A 13,773-nucleotide genomic window follows, 5' to 3' on the forward strand; every position below is an offset into this window, starting at 1 on the left:
GATATGGGGATTGTTCTCACTGTGCAAGTTCTGCTTGGCCTGGAAAGGCAGGTGCCTGGTGTTGGAGATTTTGTAGGTTTAAATTTCTGTTCGAGGCATTGAAACTTGAGAGAGTCACATTCAAAGAGTAGTTTGTAAATGCAGAGCTTCTGTTTGTGTTTTGTAGCTGCCCCTGAAATCATTGGCCACAAGCGAAGCGAGAACAAAAATGAAGGGCAGGAAGCAGTTATGTATTGCAAGTCTGTGGGCTTCCCACATCCTGAATGGACATGGCGCAAGAAGATCAATGATGTGCTTGAGGTGAGTGAACCTGAATTTAGCCTGCTGACACATCCATTAGAAAGTAACGTGGAATCTTTATCCACCGCCAGCCTGTGGGCACGCTGAAAACTCAAGATTATTTTCGTAAGTCTCTTTGAAAGTTCAGTGAACTAGAGCAAAAACTTGTTTTCCATAGCAACAATCCTGCTTACATTGCACTAAAGCTGGTGACTGCATATTGATAGGTGTTTGTCCTCCGTTCTTGTGGAAGAAAAGCTATTCATTGCACTTGCTCCTGGGCATGACAAAGACATTAACTGCTAACAGCATGGAAAGATGGTGTAATTTGCGCTGGGCAGCTTAAACAGGAAAGGCAGTTTTCTGAAATATTTTCAGCATTGTATTGGCTGTTTTTATTTAAAACTTAAAAGTAAGTTCTCCAGGTACATTGTTCAGTTTGCAGACTGACTTCCCGAAATGATAATTCAGAGTCAGTTTTGAGAAACTACCATTAAGGTTAGTTACTCACCTTTTATATAACGATGCAAACTGGATCGTAGCATCTCGAGTGCAGCCAGGAAGCATCTCTGAACTTTTGGTATTACTGCACTGCGGTTGATGCAAAAGCTGGAACATAAACTGTTCCATCTTGGGTAAAGCTTTTCAGCCAGTGCTCTGTGCATAAAATAGCCATTTTTTTGTTGTTTGGTTTTGTTTTGGGCTTCTGGGGGGGGGGGCGGCAGCCATGATGTTGATATAACTTATGCAATGAGATTTGTTACTGTCACCTTCATTCAGGCTAAGATCATACAACGTTTGCTACACGTGCATATTTTTCCATGCAGTTACTTATGTCTGAGCCAGAAGATTTAATGAGAGGTTGGGTTGGCAGGCAAGGAGGGGAATGCAAGGCCAAGACCTTCACTTGGTCTTTACCTACTGTGATGTGCCTGGGATTGAGAAACCAGCTCATCAGTGGAGAAATGATGCATAATTTCTAGTAGGAATTATGACAGTCTCCTTGACTGAAAGTCCTTCATTAATTACTGCTCAGCAAAATGAGAGTGTTGTCAAAGGCAGGTTAGCATCGTGCCTCTGTTCTCATCTGGTGCTCCCTGTGTTTGTGACCTGAGCCCTTTTCCCACTGGTCTGCCTATGCATCTTGATCCTGGCCTCAGTTATTTCAGTGTTCAGAGAACCTGCAGCTGGCTTGAGTAGGACCTTGTATTTATGGGCTAGGTTGAAACAAGATGCTCAGTGAGAATAATGAACTTGGAGAGGAGGGGAAGGTGAGAGTGTTGGCTGCCGAAATGAAATCTTGAAAAAAAATCTGATTTGAATTTTTTCTCACCAAAATAAGCATTGAAAAATTCTGTTCAAAACTAAATGTTTTATCTGACTTTTTGAAATGGAACATGGCCAGGACCTGCAATAAAGCAGTGGAAATAAAAGCTAACTGTAAAAAAGCTGTTGGAGAAAGAGGGGGATAAAGACGCACTGCTTTTAGCCAACAGCAAACTGGTTACAGCCTTCAGTGGCCTACAGTTTCCTCTTCTCCCGTCTGCCCTAACTACAAGATTGTGTGGTCCTGTGAAGTCTCTCAAGCTCACCTTTTGACACTCTCTCTCTCCCTCTCCCCTGTTTGCCTGAACCAGCACTTGCTGGAGCAAGATCTACAACCCTAATGAATGTCATAACAATCAAATCCATCACACTAATCATTCTTACTCTGCCATGGTGACTTTCAGACCAAGTGAAGCAACTGTACCAGGAGGGACTGAAAAAGACCTCCTCAGAATACCCTATGTCCAGGTGATTAGGGCACTCCCTTGCAAGGTGGAAAGATCCCAATACAGGTTTATTCATGGAGTCTTTATCTTGAGTTCAGTGGAAAAGTGCTACCAAAAAAGTGTTAGAACATTTTGTTTTAATGACAGCCCTGTTTGAAGTCCAGATATAGCTAGCTTTAAAGTGTGCTGCACCCTCAAATGGCTTTGAGGCTGCAGATTAGTCATGACTTTCAGATAAACATTTGCCTGCTTACAAACTCACCCTGTATATTGTTAGTAGGGACTTCTACATCTCAGCTCCACTTATTCAGTTATGTGGGTTTGAGCTGCAATTGGAATGTAACAATGCTTTTCACATGACCACAACTGCACTGGTGTTGCAGGGCATGTGGAAGTAAAAAATAAATAAATAAAAAAGCAATACAAAAATATTCTTTCCTCATGTATGTAAGTGTTCCATCTCTTTACATTTGTTTTAAAGTAGATCTGCGTTTTAAGTGCAGCAGATACACTTGGTGTTACTAAAAGTGTTGTTTTTTTTTTAAACCAGGACATCAACAACTCCTCTGGCCGATTCTTCATTACAAATAAAGAAAACTACACGGAGCTCAGCATCATAAACCTAGACATAACTGAAGATCCTGGCGAGTATCAATGCAATGCAACCAACCCGGCTGGCACCAGTGCTGTCATCACCATTCTGCGTGTGCGTAGCCATCTGGCCCCTCTTTGGCCCTTCTTGGGGATACTGGCTGAAATCATCATCCTTGTTGTCATCATAGTGGTTTATGAGAAGAGGAAGAGGCCGGATGAAGTCCCAGACGGTAAGTGTTCTCCAAGCCACTCGTTTAAAAAAAAAAAAAATAAAATAAAAAAATGATGATACTACTACTGATTTAAGGAACCAGAGCAGTGGGAGAAAGTAACGACTAGAGTTCATGAAGCTGTGAAAAGCTTTGTCCCATCTAAATAGTCACTTTCTCTCCAAATATTAGGCTTTTTACAGTAGCTGTGCAGAATCACGGTACTGTCTATTAATTCCTAGATTTGTGTATCTTCTGATTTCTCAAGCTATGGAATAAGACAACATTTATTTCCATGTTGCTAACTTTCATTGCAAAAGAACTAAATTCAGTAGCTTATTTTCTCCTGCCTGCTAGGAAAAGTTAGATTTGACACTTGAACTAGGCACCAAAATGAAGCCCAGGAGCCCCTGGAAGCATTTCCTCTTTCAGTTTGGCAGCTCTGTTAGACTGAACAACATGCAGGGGATTGGTTTTTGTTTCAGGGAAGGGACCTTAATTTTGACTTCTAAATGATCAGAGAAGAGACATTCACTTTTTCTTCTTTCTAAAGTCACTTACCTAAGACTGAAAATAGTGACTTTAGAAATGTCTTGCATTAACTGAGAATATATATAATCCAATTAATGCTTTCGGAGGCTTTGCCTAGCAGTAAATAGTGGGATAAATTCTAAGTTGAGGAGCTAGGTTATCTCCCCATGGGGGGCTGGTAACATCAATTAGCTAACATGCTTATGATACTTTTGAGAGAGGATAAAACGATTATGACTAATACAAGCTTTTTACACCATATCTTTTTTTCTTTAAAGAAGGGGGACATTTTCAGAGGAGAAACTGGTGTATGAAAGACCCAGTTGCTTACAGTGTTTATCCAGAATTCCTACCCAAGGAAGCCTAGTGAGGAAGTGATGGTATGCCACCTTGCTCACTGCAAGGGTGTGATGTTTTCAAGTAATGGAACAAGTGGTGTAGAGGGGCGCAGAAAGCAAGTGGCCTGGGTCTATATCATGATTCAATAGCATTTTCTAATACTGGACAAGCCTTCTAGCATCTCAGACAGGTATTGAAAGCATCAATGTATTACAGCTTGTGTAGCAATGACAATTTGTAGTTAAGGCTGTACAAAAGAGCCAGCATACAACCCTGTTCTTCATAACTTGGCAAAACAATGTCTTTTTGGGGGTAAAAATTCCCATGCCCAAAATAGGTTGCAAAGTTTTTGAGCAAAAACAGCTCCAGTATTTGAATAATGCCTTGGAAAATGGAAAAAGTCCTTTTTATATATATTTTTTTTTTCCTAAAATAATTGTCGCGTGTTTAATCTCGCATCAAAACAGCTGAGACTTGAAAGCTTCTCTTTGATGTGGAAAGGGTTCCTTATTAGGTAGCAGTGCATGTCTTCAGCTGAGAGGAAACTGGTTTTGCTTTGACCAAGTTATGAGCGTTTCAAACTTGCCTATGAAGCATGCACAGAGGCCCTGCTAAGCTTGTTAGGCGTGCACATGGGAGAGTGGTGCATGCATGTGTGCGTAACTAACAGCTGTAAATTCAGGCATATTCACTAATACTATGGTGATGACTGGCAATACAGCACCTGAACACAGAAGCAGCTCATCCCTTCTACCTCCACCCATGGGGAGCTGTAAACCAGCCTAGAAAACTTTGTGTGCATGTCTGGGAATTCAGTCTAAAAAATCCCAAACTTCCCATTACTGTATTTTCCATTATGAAACTCTTTTTGCCAAAAGGAGTGTTCACAAGGTTGGGTGTGGGAGTAGCCTGTTGGGTCAAACCCATCTTTTCCACTGGCCTTCTGTAGTTTGTCACAGGATTTAACAGTTGCAACTTAATGTGGAAACGGATCAATAGACTCCATTCCCTTGTAAAGACTGTTCTAAAGGAAGTTGATTTTCATGTGACCAAGTTGGAAACATTTGCAATAACATTGTGCTAAACTTATTTAGCACTTACCTCCGCCTATGTCTGTAGTTGACTTCAAGAACTGACTACTTTGTTTTTCTCTATTGGTTCAGTCATTCTTTTAAAAGCTTCAGAAAATCCAAGATTATCTCCTTCAGTGGAGGTGTCCTGTGGTGATGGCCTCAAATAGTTGATTACCAGATTTGCGTATTCTGAATACCCTTATTTTTAAGGCCGTGAAGCTTAAGCCCCCAGGCATTGTTTTGGAACATCTTTTTTTTTTTTTCTCTCTCTCTCCTCTCTACTTCCTTGACTAGAGGAGAACATTAAGATCAACATTTCCATTATGTGCTTGGGTAAACAGTCAGCTGGCAGTCTGTTCCACTAAATGTAAAACTAGCCCAGATTTTTTAAGAATGTATCCTGAAGCCCCCTGGCTTATTCTTGTACTTTACTATTGGACACTAAAGTTTTCTCTGCTGCTGTGGAAGGCACCCTCTCAAACTGGGGGAGGTGGCCATGCGCAGTGGGACAAGTGCACTGAAGAGAAACTTCTCTGAGAAATTGCTGATCTCTGACCTTTCAGGTTTACTCAATAAAAGATTTAAATGGACACTTTTAAAGCTGCTGTCTGTCTAAACACTTGGGTCATGAAATGCCAAAATGAAGGTTTAAGATCAACCATCTCATTATCTCTACCACTTGCTTTGAATTGGCAATTGCATTCAAAACTTTAGAGTAGCCTGTAGTTGGTATTCTTTCCTGAGCATACCAAAGTATGTAGAAGTGCTACAGGCTAAGTTAATGTTGACTAGGTTTGGTAAACCCATGCATGTTGTAGTGCTCCATTAATCCTTCTTACTCAGTATCCTGCTATTTAACTGGTGTGTTTCCAAGTGCTAACTATCATCTGTAATCTCCACTGGCAGACATCTGGATGAAGTTTTTAGGTGTTGATTTTTGACCTACAAGTCCTAATTGGGGATGGGTCCTGGCTGTCTGCAGATGTGTTCCCATATGATGCCACTGCAGACATAATCAGTGAGGCCTTTGAGCTATCAGTCTCTTCTGGCCTAAAGGAAAAGAAATTATTAATAGTGCTCTTGGTGAAGGTCCCTAACTTGCACCTTCCTTTTCTTGAGATCTGTCCAGTCTTTCCATAGACTTGGCAAGCTACCACCTTCCCTGATCTTTGGCATATCCCAGGTTGATTAATTTGTGGAGTCTCAATCCTGGCAGTTAGATTTCCCAGAGAGGCAGTCAGATTGGGAGAGAGTTAGCCTTGCCTTAAGAATTACTAGCTAGAGGGTCACTGAAATCCGAGGTGATGGTTGTCGAGAGTACAGTGAACTTACTTTTGGCTTATCAAGTGTCTGTGAGCAGTAAATAGCTTAAATGGCATAGGCAGATAAAAATCTTTTGCTAACAGACTTATCCGCTGGGTTCCTCCATTCTTGTTCACAGCACTCTGGAGCCAGCCGTTCACGGGAAAGGAAAGATCTTTTCTTTGTTTAGTCTATCTTTTTTTAAAGACTCCTCCCAAGCTTTCCAGTTTTCAGCTAAAGTCTCCTTTTAAGGAGAACCCTGGAATAAGAGTTGTTTTCCTTAGCCCATCTCTGCAATTGAGACCTCATACTTTTTTCTTCTTGAGAGTGGAAATTAATGTATCCCCACTAAAAATAAGTAAATAAATAAATAAAATCTCCAAATACATAGAAGCTCAATTGGACCAAATCACAGGTTTTTCATTTTTAAAAGAAAAGTTACTAAGCCCTCCCCTTCTTGAGGGTATCTCTCTCCTAACATCCAGCACTATGATTGAAGTGTGTTAAGATAAACCCAGACTAGCTTTCAGTTCTGCTAGCAGTGTCATTGCGACAGCATGTGCTGCATGTCACCTGGGCCTCTAGATCAGAGGCAGGCAATTATTTTGGGCGGAGGGCCTCTTACCCAGTCTTGGCAGGCTGTCGAGGGCCACATGGGTAGCCCTGCCCCTTGACAGGAGCCCTGGCCCCTGGTCACCATTTTGGGACCAATGTCCCAGGGCCAGCACTGGTGGGCCCAAAGCGGGGCACAGGCTGGCAGGGGTCTGTGGAGCCAGGCTGGGCTGCACCAGCAGGGAGAGGGGGGAGCTGACCCGGCTCCCTAGAGCCCCTGCTGGCTAGGACCCCTGTACTCCTGCCACCCTGCTCTGGGCCCTGACGGCGCTGGCCCTGGGGCACCGGTGCAGGCCCCCATGCTCCTGCTGGCTCCCCTCCTACTCACTCCCAGTGCCTCCCAGCCCTGTGGCACAGGTGGGGGGCAGCACACAGCCCCGGCAGGGAAGAAGCTGGTGCTGAGCACGGGGAAAAGCAGCCCCTTGCCTGCCCCACGGCTGGCGCTCCCTGCTGCAGCCACTCGCAGCCCGTGAGGGGCTGTCTGGAGCAGGCACGGGCAGCCGCATGTGAGCTGCGAGCAGCTGCAGTGTGGGGCACTGGCCACGGGGCAGGTGAGGGGCCGCTTTTCCCCACACTCAGCACCAGCTTGTAACCCAGCCCTGCTGCCAGCCTGGACCCCATGCTGGCTCCAGACTTGCCCATCGGGGCTGCGTGCAGCAGCAGCAGCTGTGGCCCCCCTCCCCCGCTTGCCACGCCGGGCAGTGTTGGCTGTTGTTGCCGGCCAGGAGCTTGCGCACTGGGCTGCACAGAGGCAGCAGTGGCAAACACTGCCAAGTACAGCAAGCGGGGGGGCTGCAACTGCCGTCGCCACGCGCAGCCCTAATGGGCGAGCCTGGAGCCAGTGTGGGGCCCAGGCTGGCAGCAGGTCCGGATTACAAGGTGGTGCTGAGCATGGGGAAAAGCAGCCCTTTGCCCGCCCGGTGCCTTGCGCTGTAGCCGCTCACAGCCTGTGTGGGGCTGCCTGTGCCTGTTCTGGACAGCCCCACGCAGGCTGCGAGCGGCTGCAGCAGGGAGCACTGGCCACAGGGTGGAGGAGGGCTGCTTTCCTCCGTGCCGGGAAGGAGCCCGTGGAAAAGTTGAGCACGGGGGCTGGGGAAAAGCAGCCCCTCCCCTGCCCTGTGGCCAGTGCTCCCTCCTGCAACCACTTGCAGCCTGTGGGGCTGTCCGGAGCAGGCACAGGCAGCCCCATGTGGGCTGCAAGCCGCTGCAGCGTGGGGCACTGGCCACAGGGTGGGCGAAGGGCCGCTTCCATCCCAGCGCTCAGCTTTTCCCCGGGCTCCTTCCCTGGGGTCCTCCCCTGCCCTTCCCCCTTACCTCCCTTCCCCCTTACCTGCGGTTCCAGAACCAGGGCAGCCATATGGTCCCAGGCCAGAAACCTCTGCTGGGGGTGGGGCCAGGCAGGCTCTGCTGTTGTGGGAGCCTGCTTCCCCTGGGTCCTACTGCTCTTGGTTCCTGTCATTTTTGACAGGAACCAAGGGCAGATAAATATTAATTTTCTAAATTTTTTAGGGGCCCCACAGGCCAGATAGAATGGCCTCACAGGCTGGATGCAGCCCAGGGGCCATATTTTGCCCACCCCTGCTCTAGATGAACATGCTGGCATTGAGCTCTGTTGCCACAGCTCTGCTCTTTACCAGTACCCATGTTTAAAGCCAGCCCAGCTGCATCTACACAAGCTGCAATCCTAACTTTGGAGTGCAGCAGAGATGTACATATGACAAAGCCAGCCAAAACTAGTTCTGGAGCAGGATTAATTCAAACTCCTGCATGCTCAGAGTAGCTCAGAATGAGCTTATTTTCCTCCTCTTCTGCCCTACCAGTTCATGTTCATCCCCAGTCCACGTTGTCTTTTAGCAATCTATCATCTTTCTGCTCTTTCCAGAATGAAGGGAAAAGTACTTGATACTTTGTTCTTCAGAAGCCTTGAAAGTCATCAGGTTCCAGATCTGGAACAGTTGAATAGGCCTGTGAAATACCGTGTATTCAAGGTCCACAGCTCATGCCTGACTGTGATAGACAGACTTTTGTTGATGTAAGTGCCATCTTGATACTCCTCAGTCAAAATCCAGACTGGCTTCCCAACAGGAACAAAGGAAGTATTTGTAGCCCACATTGGTGGTGGTGTGATGCATGTGTATACAGAGGGCACTGGTTTTATTAAAAAGCACTCCAGACTTCACAGAAAATTGAGGGCCACCTTTAACTTTGGCATTTCCTGACTTGTTGCATTTTTAATGCTGAACAAAATTTTGGCGTTTGATTTCAATGCCTCCCATTCCAAGGACAAATGACTATTCAGTTGTACAAAACTCCTTTGTTAAGGCTATTCTTCTTGCAGACTTACAGTTATGTATTCACCCCTTTGCTCCTGCTACATAGCAGAAAAAGAGAACTCTGAATCCCATGAAATCTGTATCTCCACCTGAAGAGCGAATAATGGTGTCTGGGCGTGTGCTTGTTGCCGTATTTTGCTGTAGTGCCTTGTTGATTATAGCAGCATCCCTTTTGGTTCCCAGATAAGAGAGTCCTGCAGTGAGCACCTTGTTAATTTGCTTGCTAAATGAACTGCCTTGCTTTCACCTGTGCACGGGAAGGAGGAAGGAAGGACTGTGCTTGAATTTCTCTATAATCGGAAAAAGAAAACCCCAGCCTGCTTCCCACATGATGGAGCAATGCATCTTTTTGCAGACAGCTGTTAGGGTTTGGAAAATCACCGAAGTAGGTGAATACTGTGCAGCTTTCAACAGCTCATGGTGCTGAAAGTTGCGCAGGGAAACAGCATGCTTAGGCCAGGGATGCTGGCACTTCATGCATGGATGATCAGAAGTGGACTTTAGTGGGGTAGTGCTGATGCATTTTGCTCCGAGCTCAAGTTGCTTGGACTTCATTTTACAATGAAATGAAGTGAATAGCTTTATTCCTCTGTGGTGTATAGTTTAAGCTGCTTATTTTTTTTTTGAGACAATAATGCCAGACCTAGTGCTCAGCCATTGTGACCTCTGTATAACATCCAAAAGACTCTTAAATGAAGAAAGTGATTGTACTTGGATTAAATAGCCTGTGCTAGAAAATACATGTTTTAAAAGGGTGTGTTCTGGGGTAAGTAGAAAGTAAAAACTTTGGGGTTACATTCCCATCAGAGAATGTAAATGGTTTTTACTTCAAAATCTATTTTCTACTTAATCTTTTATTTTAAAGCCATGAGAAAGCAGAGTTGCTATAACGTGCCTCCTCATTCCCCCTTTTCATTTGTCAGCTTAATACAAAGTATACTTTCCATAAATATAGTTCTGCTCCAGCTCTACAACAGGCCCATTCCATTTCCCCCCATTCTTTCTAATATTCTTTTTTTTTCTTGCCTTTTTATGCTACTGCTATTACTGTAAGTAATTTAAAGAACAAAATGCTTTTCACTTAACTTGTTACAAGGTAAACTGTTGCCTTTTTTGGTTTGTTTCTGCTACTGTCATCTCTTTCTCCCCCACATGTAATCTCACGAAGGGGAGAAAACTCAGACACAAATTGCAGTGCATAGGAGTTAACTGCATCTGCAATTGAGGATTATTGTAGCACACGACAGCTAAACGGCCTGACTTCTGCAGTGGCCACAAGCTCCAGCATTTGCTTGTTAGATTCAAGTGCGGAGCAGAATTCCTTATAAGCCTGATTTGACTGACCTTGGCCAGATATTCATAATTTTAAAATATACTTTATGCCTTCATTCCACTTCAGATTGATAATTGGTACATGAACTCGTTGGTATGCACGCTCTGTACATTTTATGCAGCCTATAAACCTTTGACCCCATTTGCTTGCTTTTTCTTGTAGCATCATGATAAATGGCTTTCTGTGAACTCCTCTTGTGTATCCAAACATTGCCTTAAATCTTGGCCCTAGGAAAACAACAGAGGATTTTTGGCAGTTAGCAAGAAATAGTTTAGTGTTTTAAACTTGTGTACATACCTGCAATTAGCTTTTTAGGAATGCACTATAATCCTAAGATATGCAAGTCAGATAACCTTTGAGTGTTGACTATGCTTCACTAAAGGGCCATTGAAGTACTTTTAGGCTAAGAATTGCAGAGCCTTAAAAGTGGGCAAACAATCTTGGTGTGGCCATTCTTGGGGAGGAGTGTTCAGCATCCCCATCAAACTCCCTTATTTTATTACTTTTCCTAGAAAAGCAAAGTATTAACCCAGTTTTATGTCAGGCAGTCTCCATAGCAGTTTTATAAATCTCTGTGACGTTGTTTTACAATAAAGCCAGTCCTCCAAGTGGCTCAGCACTTGGCTATTAATTTTTTTTTAAGTTCTTGAGTTTAAATTGGACATAAGGTGGCTACTCAGCCCATAACTTTATCTCAAATGGGGCAAGGTTGATTGCTGCCCTGTGACACTACCCAGTCTAACAGATATTTTTCTCATCCTCTTGCTTCTCTCTGCATCATCCTGCCAGACTGATTTCAGTGAAACGGTTGATTAAAATAGTATCTTATTAATTGCATGAAATGAAACAATATTTGTAGCAAAAGGTATTGGAGAAAATATTTACTAGTTACATTGCTGTCAAACACATCTTTTGTTTTATTTTTTTTAGTACTTCTAATAATACCTCTAATAATATTTACTTATTCCTAAATTGGAGCAACTAGGAAAGCACATTAGAAATGTTACATTTTTAATGCCCATGTTTATGGTAGCATCTTAAGAGGCCGCAAAGGATTAATCCAATACTAAATCCTCTGTTAATGCTGTGATTTTGTTCCAAAGGTAACACATTATTTTGAACCCTATAATATTCTTTTACCAAGCAAATGCTAAATTAACTGGCTGATACCAGATATTAAATGTAAAAATTGCATTTAAATCAATGTTGACGGAGTGAAAAAGCAAGAAAATTAAAAGCTGGATGGAGTTTTTTTCCAGGAGGGCCCCATTAAACAGATGTGATGTGTGCTGCAATCCAGGTACCAGCCGATAGGCAAGTGTAGCCAAGCTAGTTAGCTAAGGTTTCTAAGGGGGGGGAAGGTTTGGCCTTCTTGTTACAACTAACTGTACTGTTACGGGCTTTGAGTTCTGACAAAAGCTGTAGATCATAGCAATTCTGAATTTTTCAATTTAGAAATCTATTATTGCAGGTAGTTTTAAGCAGATAATCACTTTACCTACCAACAAGGTTTACTTTTAATCTTGCATTCTATAAAAGATGGTTTATTGGGCTTTGTAGGTCCTCTCCAGATTAAAAGGCAAATTCCTGCAAAATGAGGACTTTTGTGCAGTTGGCTGTAAAATTGACGGCTAAGGTGCAGTGTTTCAGGAGCTCTGCCCAGTCCCGCTGACCTGCACATATCTGAATGGAATGACGAGGCATGTTCATACCTTTCTCTGTGGCCACTGGCTTCACGTACTAGCAAGTTAAAGTTACTAGAGCAGGTCATCTGGCATGAGGGTTTTGAGTTATATTGATATTTGTCGGTTACTATGACTTCTTTTTTTTCCCCCTCAATTGCATCATACCTTTAAAAAATGGTGGTAAGTGAGAGATCTGCATGCTTTGGAGTTTGTTTAATCTCCGCTTCAGTCTTTACGATGCACAGTTCATAATGTTAACACTTTTCTTAAAGTTTCTTCATTCACGTTCACGACTAATTTGGATTTCAGTTTGCTGTTTTTAATCTTTATTTACTCTTAATTTTGTACTTATTTTTCTGTAGTTCTGTTTCCCCCCCTGATTTCTTCACATTAGGGTTTTTGGTTCTTTCTGTCTGTACTGTATTGTACTGTACTGGGGATGCTTTTGCAGCAGTTAAATGGCTGACAAACAGGCTAGTGACATACAAAGGCATTTAATCTGCTTTTACTGAACCACCTAGAGTTGAGATTGGAGGGAGGGGGAAAGAGTTACCTACCAGTCTTAGATCCAGTGCATAACTGTAACCATTCTTACAGGCCTAGCGCCTACCTTTACCAGATCTTTGTTAGAAAGCTGTTCTCTGGCAGGCTTTGTAAATGAGAAGAAACCTGGTGGTAGACTAAGGTTTTAAAAAACAGTCCATCCGAAATCTGCATCTGTAATGCATATTTTAATTCAGGCGGCAGAATGGTTACCACAAGAAAAGGCTTGTATCCTGCTTGTACAGTTATGTTTCTGAAGTCCAGCAAAACAAACTCCCAAAGATGCGGATAACGTTTGTAGACGGCCGAGACACCTGAGCCTGGAAGTAGACTGTTTGTATCGCTGACGTTTCCTAATGGAAAACAACTAAGGCCGCGCTGTCTGTCCAAGTCCAGCCCAGCATATAGGTTATAGTCCTTAGCAGATGTAGCATAGTCTGTTTTGAAATCTTTTGGGAATCAAAAGATGCTGGCGGAGGGAAGGCTTAGTTTTACTCTATACTGTGCTTCATGTTTCAGTACCTGATGTGTCTGTATATCTCCACTGTATATACAACAGCACATTGATGTCTGGTTGTCCTTACTAGTCCTAGTTTTTTTTCTGTACCTTGTCTGATAGTTCCTTGTTGCTAGTAATGGACTTCTGTGGACACTGGTGTGTCGCTAGCGTGTTACTTTTGGCTGTAAAGCTGTTGGTTTGCGGTTAGTTCTTTATTTTTTTGAACTATTTTTTTGTTCCGGTCACTGTTTGTGCTGGCGGTGGCTTTGCCTATCCGTTGCCTCGAAGGTACAGGTGGAGTAATGTCCCATTTTTGACAGACATTACTCCTAGTGTGTGCTCATGCAGATGCCTACACTGTTAAGACTGTAATTTCCATAACTGCTTCATGTGCACTAAGCCCCCTTGTGGAATCCTGCTGAGAGTTTCTTAAAGACTTCAGTGAAAAAAACTATTCTAACTTGGGGGCAGGGGATGGGGCAAGTGCTGCCCAGCCAGGGTGGGGCAAGGAGTGGGACAGAGCTGAGGCTTGTCGAGGGGGAGGGGCTTCTGTCACTGCACACCCTGGGAGGGCATGAGGAGGGTGAGGGGGGGCATGTGCCCCTGGGTCTGTATGGGGCACAGGTGGGCTGGAGCCAGGGGTGGCACCAGGCTCTTCCTGGTGCATGG

General features: G+C 43.9%; 1 protein-coding gene across 2 annotated transcripts in view; it reads left to right on the forward strand.

Annotated features, from left to right (window-relative positions):
- NPTN (neuroplastin) overlaps positions 1-13,773 on the forward strand; it is a 44,687-nt gene that overhangs the window by 26,383 nt on the left and 4,531 nt on the right. For both annotated transcript variants that reach the window (XM_019504484.1, XM_019504485.1), the window contains exons 4-5: positions 167-300; positions 2,602-2,875. In XM_019504484.1, coding sequence (XP_019360029.1) covers positions 167-300; positions 2,602-2,875 — 408 coding nt within the window. The remainder of the gene's footprint in view (positions 1-166; positions 301-2,601; positions 2,876-13,773) is intronic.

Source organism: Gavialis gangeticus, unplaced genomic scaffold, assembly GCF_001723915.1.
Source record: "Gavialis gangeticus isolate Ggan-Ray unplaced genomic scaffold, GavGan_comp1, whole genome shotgun sequence".
NCBI lineage: Eukaryota > Metazoa > Chordata > Crocodylia > Gavialidae > Gavialis > Gavialis gangeticus.